General features: G+C 41.7%; 1 protein-coding gene across 10 annotated transcripts in view; it reads left to right on the top strand.

Moving 5' to 3' along the window:
• LOC133049209 (ATP-binding cassette sub-family C member 4-like) overlaps positions 1–14,975 on the top strand; it is a 152,604-nt gene that overhangs the window by 84,827 nt on the left and 52,802 nt on the right. For all 10 annotated transcript variants that reach the window (XM_061133162.1, XM_061133165.1, XM_061133161.1 and 7 more), the window contains 4 exons: positions 3,669–3,788; positions 4,943–5,053; positions 9,652–9,752; positions 10,835–11,023. In XM_061133162.1, coding sequence (XP_060989145.1) covers positions 3,669–3,788; positions 4,943–5,053; positions 9,652–9,752; positions 10,835–11,023 — 521 coding nt within the window. The remainder of the gene's footprint in view (positions 1–3,668; positions 3,789–4,942; positions 5,054–9,651; positions 9,753–10,834; positions 11,024–14,975) is intronic.

Consider the following 14,975-nt stretch of genomic DNA (forward strand, 5'->3'; position numbering starts at 1 on the left):
TCTCCTCCATTGCAGGTGGCTTCATTACTGTCTGAGCCACCAGGGAAGCCCTGTTGAAAAGTCCTGTTATTTTCAGGTTTGCTCTTTATCACTACTAGTATTTGGGGGTGATTCCACATCGTTTATGGTCCCACCTTCCTCAAAGCCATTCATATAAGCAATGCTGAAAAGAATCCCTTAGGAGGACACAGGAGGGGGATCTGTTCAATGTACATTTAGTTTATTACTCCATCAGCTTCTTAGTTGCAGAATAATGGGGAACAGTGACTTCCCTTGTGGTCCTGTGGATATGACTCTGTGCTTTCGTTGCTGGGGCACAACTGCAATCCCTGGTTGGGGAACTAAGAACCTGCAAGGTGCAGCAAAAAAAAAAATAATAATAATAATAAAATAAAATAATGGAAACACATTTTATGATTAATCATTCTATTCTACAGGTAGTCACAGATGGTGAAATAATTGAATTTATCTCATTATTAATGCACTTAGTTCATCACTATTAAAAATAATAATGAAATAATTGTTATATATATTTTTTAAAAGTTATAAACACTTGACAGAGGTTTTTGCCTGAGGAGGGGCCGTTTCCCATCCATATGGAAGTGGAGAGAAGGGCACCTCCTGAGGGTTTTTTTAAAAAGTAGTACAGGATTTTCTCAGTATTTGATCTGGAGAGTCTGAGTACTTTAGCACCTGTGGAATATTTGGGTTTTCTTGCACCCTAGTAGGCTGTGATAAGCTAGATAATAAATTCAATCCAGGTTCTCCATCTTCCACACCCCAGATAACCACATGTGGTGGCCAGTTGATTAGAACTGTTTGTAGTCTCTCTATAGGTGGTGGGTCTGTGTCATAAATAGTAATGCTGCTGTTTTCTCTAAATAGTAACTGATAGTATATTTTATGACTTCCCAGGTGGCTCAGTGGTAAAAAAAAAAAAAAAAAAAAAGGTTGGTTCAACCTCAGGTGCTTAATAAGATGTGCAGTAACAGAAGGCTGTTGGGTGTTAGCTGAGTAAGATTTGAGAGTTTTCTGAACATAAATAACAAAGTCTGGAGAAAAATTATCATTATCAAATACTGAGAAAATCCTGTACTACTTTTTTAAAAAACCCTCAGGAGGTGCCCTTCTCTCCACTTCCATATGGATGGGAAATGGCCCCTCCTCAGGCAAAAATGCACATGGGCATCCTTCACCCTGATTATTCTCCATGTGAGACACTGCTGTTGTGATTAAAAGCACAACCTTGGGAATTAGAAACAGTTGAGTCTCACACCCAGATCCATCCCTTAGGTGGGTTGAAATAGTTAATCTTGAACAGTGAATGCTCTTAATCCCTCAGTCTCTGGAGTTCTCATGAGAATTTCTTGAATCGATGCTTGTAAAGTACTTGGCGGCCATGACCAAAGGCACTAGAAACTTGAACCTGAGGGAATCAAGAAATTACTCACAACTAGAAGATCTCACATAGCTTGAATGATAACCTGTCAGCAGGGCTGTCAGCCCAGGGTCCACTTGCCAGGGAAGATCTGCAGTCCTGGTGCTGTGTGTCCCCAAGTGTCCTCAGTGCTGTGGGAAACACAGACATCAGTTATGTGAACTGTAGAGTTACATGTGTCTGTGACTGTGGGCTGATGCCATGGTTGTGACATAATCTGCTTCAGGACTTGTGGGCTCAGTGCTTGTGGGAAAAAGATGTTACTTTGGGCAACATAAGACCAGAGCCTTACATCCCCTCTCCCTTATTCTAGCTAATTTTCTTTGCAGACCCTCCAGTTCACTCATCCTGGCATCCTGCTCAGCCCTAAATGGGATTTGAGAGAAACGGGATGGCTTTTCATGGGTCCAGATCCCCCCAGCCTGTAACTCTTGGGCATGAGGTGATGTAGGTGATGGGGTTTTGGTTCCCTGGGTTCAAGGCTGAGATGACAGCTGGTTTCTAAAGTCTACCCCACCCTCTATCCCTGCTGGAAAGAATCAGCTGCACTTTGATCTCCTGACAAGAGAAGCAGGTGAGGGAGGCCAAGGTGATGAGTTCACTCCAGGACTCTCCCTGGGTGAAGAGCCACATCTGCTCCCTGCTCAGAAACTTTGCCTGTGATGAATAGTGTTGATATCACAACATTTGCTCAGGAAACAAGAGTCTGGTTCTAGTGAGTTTTCTGTGCTCTCTGGAGCTGGACTCTCGCCATCCTTCTGACAGGGTGATGGGCCCTGAAATACACCTGCGTCATCCCTGTGAGCACTACGCTTCCAGACTGAGTTCTGGGGGTGGATTGGGACACCTGCTAAGCTGAAGAAAAGACCTGAACAGAGTCCCTCACCTTTATTATTTGGAGCATGAGCTCCATCTGAGTTTATGTTGCTCTTATAAACACACAGTTATAGGAAGCTAAAAAGTTAGTCAATAGAGTAAAGAGAGAGCAGTGTGGATGATGGAATGAGAACACAGGTACACGACTGGATGATCAAAGGCACCACCAAGTCGCTTTCAGCTCTTTGCATGAACAGAGTACAAAGGGTAAGTGTTAGATCATGTCACAGTTCAGAGATCCAACAGGGCAGTGGTGAAAACATCTATCAGATTCCTGGAATGGAAGTCAAGACTATTCAAAGGCTGTTTGCCTGCCAGGTCCTGTGGGCACAAGGGCAGTGTAGTACCAGGTGCTCCGTGATCACACAGAGGCTCCTGGCGCAGGTGCAGGGAGAGCCCCTGGATGGGGGAGACAGCAGGCTGTCCACTCCCTTACTTGTCTCACTCTGTCCTGGGTCTGGGTCTGGTCCAGGGTGGGGGATGTACTGACAATTATACAGCCCTTAGGTTACTCATCTAAGGACGAGACAACACACAGGTTTTTCATCAAAATTCAGGGTGGTGAGGAATTTAATGAGGATTAAATTTTAGAATGCTACTGATTCAAAAATTAGTGAACAGTAATTACTCACCCATGGAAAAGAATGAAATATTGCATTTGCAGCAACATGGATGGATCTAGAGAATATTATTCTTAGTAAAGTAAGTCAGAGAAAGACAAATATGATATCACTTATACATGGAATCTAAAAATAATACAAATGAATCGGTATGCAAAATGGAATTAGACTCAGAGACATAGAAAACAAACTTTTGGTTACCAGAGGGGATAGGGAGGAACAAATTAGGAGCATGAGATTAATAGACACACTGCTATTAATATGTAAAATAAAAAGCAACAAGGATTACTGTAAAGCACAGGAATTTTATTCAGTATAATAACCTATAAGGGGGTATAATCAGGAAAAAATAATAACTGAATGACTATACTAACTAACTAACTAACATTGTTGTAAATCTTCAATATATTTTTTAAAAATTGTGAACAGTTTCCACCTGGTGAGATGCCAGAAGAATTTGAAGGGAGGCGTGTTTGAGAAGACCTTGATGAAAGAACCAGTAAAGAATTTCTTTATCTAAATCTAGCTGTGATTTGAATTTGATCAAAGGTAGTTTCAAAGAGAATCTCTCATTCCCAGGTCATTAAAGTGAAACTTGGTGTGAGCAGGAGTTTAGGATCACATGGAGGATTCCCTTTGGCAGAACCTGTGACCACAGAGCCCGGGAGGCAGTGGTTTCCTCGCCTCCAGACTCCCTGACTTTCTCCGTCATGTGTCTGTCTCTGCTTCCCCAGCACGGAGCCCGGTGTTTTCCCTCTTAGCATCTTCTCTCCGGGGACTCTGGACCATCCGGGCGTACAAAGCTGAACAGAAGTTTCAGGAGCTGTTTGACTCACACCAGGATTTGCACTCAGGTCTGTAAGTTTCTGGAGATTTTTCCTAAGGATGGGGTGTGCTGCTTTTTGAGGGCTGACCTTCTCAGGTGGCCTGGCTGGCCAGTCCCTCTCTCTGTGCCTCCCCACATCCCCCTCACACCCGCCTCCCCCACCCCTTCCTCTTAGCATCTCCTCTGTGCTCCCCTCTTCCCCATCACCTCCTGCTTTTCTCCCCTTACTGGCTTGCATTGTCCTTGCATCATTTTGCCCTATGGACTTCTGTCTCTTTAGGGCAAGAATCAGCAAACTTTTTTTTTTTTTTTTTGCAAAGATCCAGATAGAAAATATTGTAGGCTTTGAGTGCTGTACTGTGTCTGTTGCAACTACTCACCTTTGCTGTTGTAGCACAATGACAGGCAAGATAATACATCAGAAAATGGCTGTAGCTGTGTTTCAATAAAACTTCATTTTCAGAACCAGGTGGGTGGCTGTTCTTGACCCCCAGGCTGTGGTTTGCCATCTTTTTTCAGAGCAGATTTGGAGGGTAGGAGATGTGATTGAGGAAAGTAATTTCCTGATTTGCTACCCACTTGATTATGCTTTGTATCAGTGAAGTTTTTTTCCTAGGTAGAAAGTTCAGAATTTCCTCTAAGTCTATAAAATCCTGGCCAAACTTTCCAATCATTATTGTATTTTGAAGATAAAGTGGTAATTGAAAGCCACATGCAGATCCGTTTAGCTGATGGTCATATAGACACTGGTTCCTAAGAATAAATACAGGAGGACCCTGTAGTGAGGGCAGAAGGTGCTGGAATCAGTGTGAGCTGTTCTGTCTGCTGTCAGAGAGCTGGAAACAGTCAGGCCTGTGAGACGATGATCTTCACGGTGAGGTCCAGCACTGCAGGAAATTCACCGATGAGACAATTTTCCATCTTCCTTCTTGTGATCTTATTTCTGTTGATAACCTGTGGGTTGGAGTTTTCAGTGCATGCTTCCTGGACTGATTCCTGTGTGTCCCATACATTGTCTTGTGTTAGAACCTAGTTTTCTGGAATCTTTAGTTTCTTTGGGTGTGTAACTTTGCTGCTCTATCTTGTGTAAAATGCTCAACTGAGAAAAATGCTCTCCCTAATGAGAAGCAGCTAACATGGATTTTCTGTTTATGTACTATGCTTATTACATCACAAACCCAGAGGCTTGGTTCCTGCTTTTGACGACGTCCCGATGGCTCGCTGTGTATCTAGATGTCATCTGTGCCATCTTTGTCACTGTTGTTGCCTTTGGGGCCCTGATTCTGGTAGAAAGTAAGTACAGATGTGAATATTTGTGGTATATTTATGGTTTATAGTTTTGTTTGCAGCTATTAAACCCTTGCCATCTTGTCTAATAATATATAGTCTTTGGTTGTAATGAATTGTATTAAAGTGTTTGTAGCATATGAGTCCATGTGTGTGCAGTGTGGTCCATGTGAAGTCATTTGTGTCTTTTTTTCCATTTATTTATTTACAGTAGGTCCTTGTTGAGACCCCTTTAAAAATTTTTGGTCGGCGTGTGGTTGATTTATGGTGTTGTGCTAGCTTCAATTGTACTGCCAGGTGAATCTGTTATACATATATCCACTCTTTAAAAATTCTTTTCCCTATATCCCATGAACATTGGGGTGCATGTATCTTTTTTTTTTTTTTTTAGTAATTTTCATTTTAAATAATACTTCAAATAATTAGAAAAGAATTTTTCTTTTTGGCTTCTGGAATCTTTAGGAGCAAAGACCAGGTATGAAGTGCCTGCTCCAGTAGACCTGTGGTGCCTTGGGACCCTGCTTTGGCTCGCACGGATCATTCTTTTAAGTTTTATTGGGGTATAGTTAATTTACACTGTCTAGGGGCCCCAAGTAATAGTTGGAGGAGGCTGTGGCACTCGTAGGATACTGGAAGACCTTTTGTAACTTAAAATCTTTCAGACGGTTAGAAACAAATCCAGTTACACAGTTACAGATGCAGGGAGTAAACAGTAGAAAAAGAACAATTAGAATTATTATGATTAAGATAGTTTTCCACCATTGGGAGCTAGTTAACATTTCCCAGAGTGAGGCGACTGAGGTTTCAGGAGTATCCAGAGCCTGAATCATCTTGTTGGACCATAAAGAAAGCTGAGTGCTGAAGAATTGATGCTTTTGAACTGTATTGTTGGAGAAGACTCTTGAGAGTCCCTTGGACTGCAAGGAGATCAAGCCAGTCAATCCTAAAAGAAAGCATTCCTGAATACTCATTGGAAGGACTGATACTAAAGCTGAAGCTCCAATGCTTTGACCACCTGATGAGAAGAACTGACTCATTTGAAAAGACCCTGATGCTGGGAAAGACTGAAGACCAGAGGAGAAGAGGGTGGCAGAGGATGATATGGTTAGACAGCATCACCGACTCAATGGACATGAATTTGAAGTCAGCAAAATCAAGACTGGGAGCTGACTGTGGCTCAGATCATGAACTCCTTATTGCCAAATTCAGACTTAAATTGAAGAAAGTAGGGAAAACCACTAGGCTATTCAGGTATGACCTAAATCAAATCTCTTACGATCATACAGTAGAAGTGACAAATAGATTCAAGGGTTTAGATCTGATAGAGTGCCTGAAGAACTATGGACAGAGCTTTGTAACACTGTACAGGAGGTGGTGAACAAAACCATCCCCAAGTAAAAGAAAAGCAACAAGGTAAAATGGTTGTCTGAGGAGGCCTTATAATTAGCTGAGAAAAGAAGAGATGTTAAAGGCAAAGCAGAAAAGGAAAGATATAAGCATCTGAATGCAGAGTTCCAAAGAATAGCAAGGAGAGATAAGAAAGCCTTCCTAAGTGATCAGTGCAAAGAAACAGAGGAAAACAACAGAATGAGAAAGACTAGCAATCTCTTCAAGAAAATTAGAGATACCAAGGGAACATTTCATGCAAAGATGGGCACAATAAAGGACAGAAATAGTACGGACCTAACAGAAGCAGAAGATATTAAGAAGAGGTGGCAAGAATACAAAGAAGAAATATAAAAAGAAGATCTTCATGACCCAGATAATCACAATGATGTGATTACTCACCTAGAGCCAGACATCCTGGAGTGTGAAGTCAGGTGGGCCTTAGGAAGCATCGCTATCAACAAAGCTAGTGGAGGTGATGAATTCTAGCCGAGCTATTTCAATCCTAAACAATGATGCTGTGAATGTGCTTCCCTCAAATGCCAGCAAATTTGGAGAACTAAGCAGTGGCCACAGGACTGGTAAAGGTTAGTTTTCATTCCAATCCCGAAGAATGTTCAAACTACCACACAATTGCACTCATCTCACACGATAGCAAAGTAATACTCAAAATTCTCAAGCTAGGCTTCAACAGAACGTGAACCGAGTGAGTCCAGATGTTCAAACTGGATTTAGAAAAGGCAGAGGAACCAGAGAACAAATTGCCAACATCCATTCGATCATTGAAAAGGCAAGAGAGTTCCAGAAAAACATCTACTTCTGCTTCATTGACTACATTAAAGCCTTTGACTGTGTGGATCAGAACAAACTGGAAAGTTCTTAAAAAGATAGGAATATCAGACCACCTTACCTGCCTCCTGTGAAACCTGTGTGCAGGTCAAGAAGCAACAGTTAGAACTGGATATGGAAAAACAGACTGGTTAACAATTGGGAAAGGAGCATGTCAAAGCTGTATATTGTCCTCCTGCTTATTTAACTTATATGCAGAGTTCATCACATGAAATGTATGATTGAGGCATAAACTGGAATCAAGATTGCAGGGAGAAATATCAGTAACTTCAGATATGCAGATGACACCACCCTTATGGCAGAAAATGAAGAGGAACTATAGAGTCTTTTCATGAAAGTGAAGGCCTTTTGAGGAGAGTGAAAAAGGTGACTTAAAACTCAACATTCAAAAAACAAAGATCATGGCATCTGGTCCCAGTTCAGTTCAGTTCAGTTCAGTTCAGTCGGTCAGTCGTGTCCGACTCTTTGTGACCCCATGAACCACAGCACGTCAGGCCTCCCTGTCCATCACCAACTGCCGGAGTCTACCCAAACCCATGTCCATTGAGTCGGTGATGCCATCCAACCATCTCATCCTCTGTTGTCCCCTTCTTCTCCTGCCCTCAATCTTCCCCGGCATCAGGGTCTTTTCAAATGAGTCAGCTCTTCTCATCAGGTGGCCAAAATTATAGAGTTTAGCTTCAACATCAGTCCTTCCAGTGAATACCCAGGACTGATCTCCTTTAGGATGGACTGCATGGCAAATCGATGGGGAAGTAGTGGAAACAGTGGCTGACTTCATATTTTTTGGCTCCAAAATCACTGCAGATGGTGACTTCAGCCATAAAATTAAAAGACACTTGCTCCTTGGAAGACAAGCTATGACAGCCCTAGACAGCATATTAAAAAGCAGAGAAATTGCTTTGCTGAAAAAGGTCTGTCTAGTCAAATCTATGGCTTTTCCAGTAGTCATGTATAAGGTGAACCATAAAGAATGCTGAGGACCAAAGGACTGATGCTTTTGAACTGTGGTGTTGGAGAAGACTCTTGAGAGTTGCTTGGACTGCAAGGAGATCAAGCCATCCTAAAGGAAATCAGTCCTGAATATTCATTGGAAGGACTGATGCTGAAGCTGAAACTCCCATACTCTGGTCACCTGATGCGAAGACTTGACTCATTAGAAAGGATCTTGATGCTGTGAAAGATTGAAGGCAGGAGGAGAGGGGGACTACAGAGGATGAGATGGTTGGATCACATCACCGGCTCAAAGGACATGAGTTTGAGCAAGCTCTGGGAGTTGGTGATGGACAGGGACGCCTGGCGTGCTACAGTCTATGGGGTCGCCAATAGTCAGACATGACTGAGCAACTGAACAACAACTTTATTAATTCTAAGTTCATAATATTTTAGAAAAATTTACTTATTTATTTGACTCCACTTGGTCTTAGTTGGGGCACGTGGGATCTTCAGTCTTAGTTGTGACATGAAGGACTTTAGTTGTAGCATGTGAATTCTTAGTTGTGGCATGTGGAGTCTAGTTCCCTGACCAGGGACTGAACCCAGGACCCCTGCAATGGGAGCTCAGAGTCTTAGCTATTGGACCATCAGAGAAGTCCCTCATAATATGTCTTTTTACTGTATTACTGTCTCACTGGCTTTTTACTATCTTACTGTTTTTTTACTGTCTCACTCAACAGAAGTAGTATTATGAGTAATACTATCATTACATACGAATGATTTAAATATAATAAAGGAGGCTTCTCACTACTATATAAAATAGATAACTAAAAACGACCAACTGTATAGCACAGGGAACTCTATTTAATACTTGGTAATGACATAAATGGGTAAAATCATTAAAAAGAGTGGATTATATGTATGCTATGCTGTGCTTAGTCGCTCAGTCCTATCTGACTCTTTGCAACCCCGTGGACTGTAGCCCACCAGGCTCCTCTGTCCATGGGGATTCTCCAGGCAAGAATACTGGAGTGGGTTGCCATGCCCTCCTATAGGGGGTCTTCCCAACCCAAGGATTGAACCCAGGTCTCCCACATTGCAGGCAGATTCTTTACCATCTGAGTCACCAGGGAAGCCCTAGAATACTGTCCCCATCGCTTCTCCCAGGGATCTTCCCGACTAGGGAATCGAACTGGAGTCTCCTGCATTGTGGGTGGATGCTTTACCAGTTGAGCTACCAGGAAAGCCTGGATTATATGTATATGTCTGGCTAATTAACTTTACTGTACACCTAAAACTAACACAACTTTGTATATGAACTATACTCCAGTAAAAATCATAAAAATAAAGCAGTCTTATTCATAAAGTGACAGAAGGAGCTGCAGGAGGGGTTAAGAAGTAGACTGACTTGATTCCTTTTCTTCCTCATTTAGCCTTGAATCTCGGGCAGGTTGGCGTGGTGTTGTCGCTCACTGTCACACTCACGGGGATGTTCCAATGGTGCATCAGGCAAAGTGCTGAAGTGGAGAACATGGTGATGTTTATCTTTCCATTCTTAGCTTTTTCAGGTCTCCTTGTTGTTAAATGGCATAAAGCAATTCTTCCGTAAAATAGAAAACTATTATTTTTACATCATAGTTAACAAAGTTTTTTTACTTTCTCCTCTATCTGCTTAAAGTTAATATAAAATAAAATATAAACATCTTTTCTCAGTCTTGTGTATGCATGCCAGAATGTTTTATATTCATCACAAACTGTCCTCAAGTATAATAAATGTCTCTATAGGAGGGAAGTTCTGAAATCCTAGAGATAATATAAGCTAATTTCTTAGCGGCTTGCTTAACTTTGTTTCTTAATGGGTAAGTCCTCATTTTTGGTAAAAGAAAAAAAAAATCAGTGTTTTGAAGTTTATTTAATTAATATGTTCCTCCATCACGCCTCCCCCATTTTAATGTTTATTCTTGTGTGTGTTGAACACCTGAATTTGCTGGCAGCTCTTCTTTCTGGTAGGATAAGCTCCCTCTCAGAATGTGCTCTTAAAAGTATGGAGATATGGATGTTTAAGATGCCTTAGTCAATATGTAAGTTATACACTTTTCAAATATTTGCATTGTCTCCTAAAGTGAGAAAAACAATAGAAATGAAATCTTCCATTTCTCTCTTCTAATAGAGTAGTAAGTGATTAATAATTAAATGGAGGTTTGATGACCATTCGTTTCTGTTATCTATAACATGTGGCCCTTCTGTAGCCATACATTACTGATTGGTGTCCATAAATTTTCTTTTCTGTGACAATATTCTCTTGTTTTTAATTCAAATATGGAAAGTGGATTAATAAAACCTTACCATTCATTTTTCTAATCCTTTCACTTTTAATACATGTTGAAGGAAATAGCTGTAAGTGAAAGTGTTACAAGATGATAAAAAAGTTTGCAAATCATCAAAGACTATATAAAACTTTCACTTCTATCCTTTGTGGCATTAAAACCTGAGATATTCTTAACCATGTATAAGTACATATAAATACATAAAAGCAGAACATTTCATTTATAGTCTCTGAACATCCATAAACAAGATCCTCTGATACTAACTGATGTGATGGCATATGTGTTTCAGATGATTTCAGTAGAAAGGGTTATTGAATATACAGATAATGATAAAGAAGTGCCCTTGGAACATGCGCATGTGCCACCATCCTGGCCCCATGGAGGGAAGATTGCCTTTGTTAAGATTAACTTCAGGTACAGCTCATATGCGCCTCTGATACTGAAGGACCTGAGAGCACGCATTGGCTCAAGACAAAAGGTTTGTTTAAGCCATTTGCCTCTTTAAAATCTAGCTAGATTTAGCACTGTCTTTGTTCTTAGCTTACTTGTGTTATGGGGACTCCTCATTCCTCTGTGAATGCAGATTAGATCAGAGATATTGCAGGTGAATTTCTCTTGGAAACTGATCATGGAATGGGGATCCCAGCATTTCTTTCCCTGTATAGTGAGCTCCCTCATGGTGACTGGTGTCCCTGGGCCCCAGAGCTAGAACTTAACCTGGCCCAAAACACAATAGTGTCTTGGGTTTCACCTGATTTTTATATTTGAATTCTGGGAACCAGCCCTGGCTCTCTGTCCCTAACTCTCCAATATCACCTTTCTTTCCGTCCTGCCATCTTTGTATTTCTGAAATCTCCTCCTCCTACCATGGTGTCCTCCGGTTGTAACCTCCTCCTCTGTCCCTTGGCCCTTTCCGTAGACTTTTCTTCCACTCACCCACGCTTGGCTGCCATCCCCCTGCCCTCCCCTGAGAGACTGCTCCTTTCTTTAGCACAGATCTGATCCTTACTGGCCTGGGTGAGTTGCTTCTGGAAGCATAGTGCAGCCCTATGTCCACTCCCACAGGGTCTGTGGGGTGAGCCTGTAGTCACCAGAGAAGAGCCCAGAATCATGATCAGTCAGTAGTGAGGAACCAGAGCCCCCAATAGAGTCAAGGCCCAGAGATTGCTGAAAGCAAATCGAAGGGAACAGGGGAAGATGCACATGGAAGGCAGCAGAGAGGCTTGTGACCTGGTCCTGCCAGCATCCATGTCTGCTAGTGATGTTCTTTTTACACTTAGCTTGAGGCCCTTGGCCTGGACCAGGGTAGAGTCTTTTTTTTTTTTTTTTTTTTTTTTCAGGGTAGAGTCTTAAAGAAGAGATGAAACCAGAACAGACGAGGTGGTAGGAAGCTCTCCCCCACCTACCTCTCCAACCAGTATATGTCCTGACTTATGCATACTGCTGCATGCGGGTTGTATGTAGGTTCTCCCAAAGCACCACCTCCTCCCACTTCCAGTGTGCACGCTGCTCCTCTATCTCAGAGACCCTTCCCCTCATCATCTGGCTGGTAAAAGTCTCCTAATTTTCTGATTGACTAAAGTATCTGCCTCTGTGAGATCCTCAATTCTTCCTCAATGCCTTATATAGTCTTAATATATGATAGTGCCTTATATATATAAATGTAACGTTTACAGTACACCTGTGTTCATAGCAGCCCAAACTTAAAAGCAACTAAATCCTTACTAAAATATTCAGTTCAGTAGCTCAGTCGTGTCCAACTCTTTGTGACCTGCACAAAGACTGCAGCACACAGGCCTCCCTGTCCATCACCAACTCCTGAAGATTACTCAAACTCATGTCCATTAAGTCGGTGATGCCATCCAACCATCTCATCCTCTGTCGTCTCCTTCTCATCCTGCCCTCTGTCTTTCCCAGCATCAGGGTCTTTTCAAATGAGTCACCTCTTCACATCAGGTGGCCAAAGTATTGGAGTTTCAGCTTCAACATCAGTTCTTCCAGTGAACACCCAGGACTGATCTCCATTAGGATGGACTGGTTGGAACTCCTTGCAGTACAAGGGACTCTCAAGAGTCTTTTCCAACACCAAAGTTCAAAAGCATCAATTCTTGGGCGCTCAGCTTTCTTTATGGTCCAACTCTCACATCCAGACATGACTACTGGAAAAACCATAGCCTTGATTAGACGGACCTTTGTTGATAAAGTAATGTGTCTGCTTTTTAATATGCTATCTAGGTTGGTCATAACTTTCTTTCCAAGGAGTAAGCGTCTTTTAATTTCATGGCTGCAATCAACATCTGCAGTGATTTTGGAGCTGAAAAAAACAAAGTCAGCCACTGTTTCCACTGTTTTTTTTTCCATCTATTTGTCATGAAGTGATGGGACTGGATGCCATCTTAGTTTTCTGAATGTTGAGCTTTAAGCCAACTTTTTTCACTTTCCTTTTTCACTTTCATCAAGAGGCTCTTTAGTTCTTCTTCACTTTCTGCCATAAGGGTGGTGTCATCTGCATATTTGAGCTTATTGATATTTCTCCCGGCAATCTTGATTCCAGCTTGTGCTTCCTCCAGCCCAGCATTTCTCATGATGTACTCTGCATATAAGTTAAATAGGCAGGGTGACAATATACAGCTTTGACGTACTCCTTTTTCTATTTGGAACCAGTCTGTTGGTCCATGTCCAGTTCTAACTGTTGCTTCCTGACTTGCATACAGGTTTCTCAGGAGGCAGGTCAGGTGGTCTGGTATTCCCATCTCTTTCAGAATTTTCCACAGTTTATTGTGATCCACATAGTCAAAGGCTTTGGCATAGTCAATAAAGCAGAAGTAGATGTTTTCTGGAACTCTCTTGCTTTTTTGATGATCCAGCAGATGTTGGCAATTTGATCTCTGGTTCCTCTACCTTTTCTAAAACCAGCTTGAACATCTGGAAGTTCACGGTTCACATATTGCTGATGCCTGGCTTGGAGAATTTTGAGCTTTACTTCACTAGCGTGTTAAATGAGTGCAATTCTGCAGTAGTTTGAGCTTTCTTTGGCATTGCCTTTCTTTGAGATCGGAATGAAAACTGACCTTTCCCAGTCCTGTGGCTACAGTTGAGTTTTCCAAATTTGCTGACATATTGTGTATAGCACTTTCATAGCACCAACTTTGAAGATTTGAAATAGCTCAACTGGAATTCCATCACCTCCACTAGCTTTGTTTGTAGTGATGCTTCCTAAGGCCCACTTGAGTTCACATTCCAGGATGTCTGACTCTAGGTGAGTGTGAGTGATCACACCAATGTGATTATCTGGGTCATGAAGATCTTTTTTGTACAGTTCTTCTGTGTATTCTTGCCACCTCTTCTTAATATCTTCTGCTTCTGTTAGGTCCCTACCATTTCTGTCCCTTATTGAGCCCATCTTTGCATGAAATGTTCCCTTGGTATCTCTAATTTTCTTGAAGAGATCGCTAGTCTTTCCCATTCTATTGTTTTCCTCTATTTCTTTGCCCTGATCACTGAGGAAGCCTTTCTTATCTTTCCTTGCTATTCTTTGGAACTCTGCATTCAAATGGGTGTATCTTTCCTTTTCTCCTTTGCCTTTCACTTCTCTTCTTTTCACAGCTATTTGTAAGGCCTCCTCAGACAGCCATTTTGCTTTTTTACATTTCTTTTTCTTGGGGATGGTCTTGATTCCTGTTTCCTGTACAGTGTCACTAACCTCTGTCCATAGTTCATCAGGCACTCTCTCTATCAGATCTAGTCCCTTAAATCTATTTCTCACTTTCACTGTATAATCATAAGGGATTTGATTTAGGTCATACCTAAATGGTCTTGTAGTTTTCCCCACTTTCTTCAATTTAAGTCTGAATCTGGCAAATAGGAGTTCATGATCTGAGCCGCAGTCAGCTCCCAGTCTTGTTTGTGCTGACTGTATAGAGCTTCTCCAACTTTGGCTGCAAAGAATGTGATCAGTCTGGTTTCGGTGTTGATCATCTGGTGATGTCCAAGTGAAGTCTTCTCTTGTATTGTTGGAAGAGGGTGTTTGCTATTACCAGTGCGATCTCTTGGCAGAACTCCATTAGCCTTTGCCCTGCTTCATTCTGTAGTCCAAGGCCAAATTTGCCTGTTACTCCAGGTGTTTCTTTACTTCCTACTTTTGAATTCCAGCCCCCTATAATGAAAAGGACTTCTTTTTGGGGTGTTAGTTCTAGAAGATCTTGTAGGTTTTCATAGAACTGTTCAACTTCAGCTTCTTCAGCATTACTGGTCAGGGCATAGACTTGGATTACCGTGATATTGAATTTTGCCTTGGAAACGAACAGAGATCATTCTGTTGTTTTTGAAATTGTATCCAAGTACTGCATTTCAGACTCTTTTGTTGACTATGATGGCTACTCCATTTCTTCTAAGGGATTCCTGCCACAGTAGTAGATAGAATGGTCATC

The sequence above is a fragment of the Dama dama genome, chromosome 30, assembly GCF_033118175.1.
Source record: "Dama dama isolate Ldn47 chromosome 30, ASM3311817v1, whole genome shotgun sequence".
NCBI classification, from domain to species: Eukaryota; Metazoa; Chordata; class Mammalia; order Artiodactyla; family Cervidae; genus Dama; species Dama dama.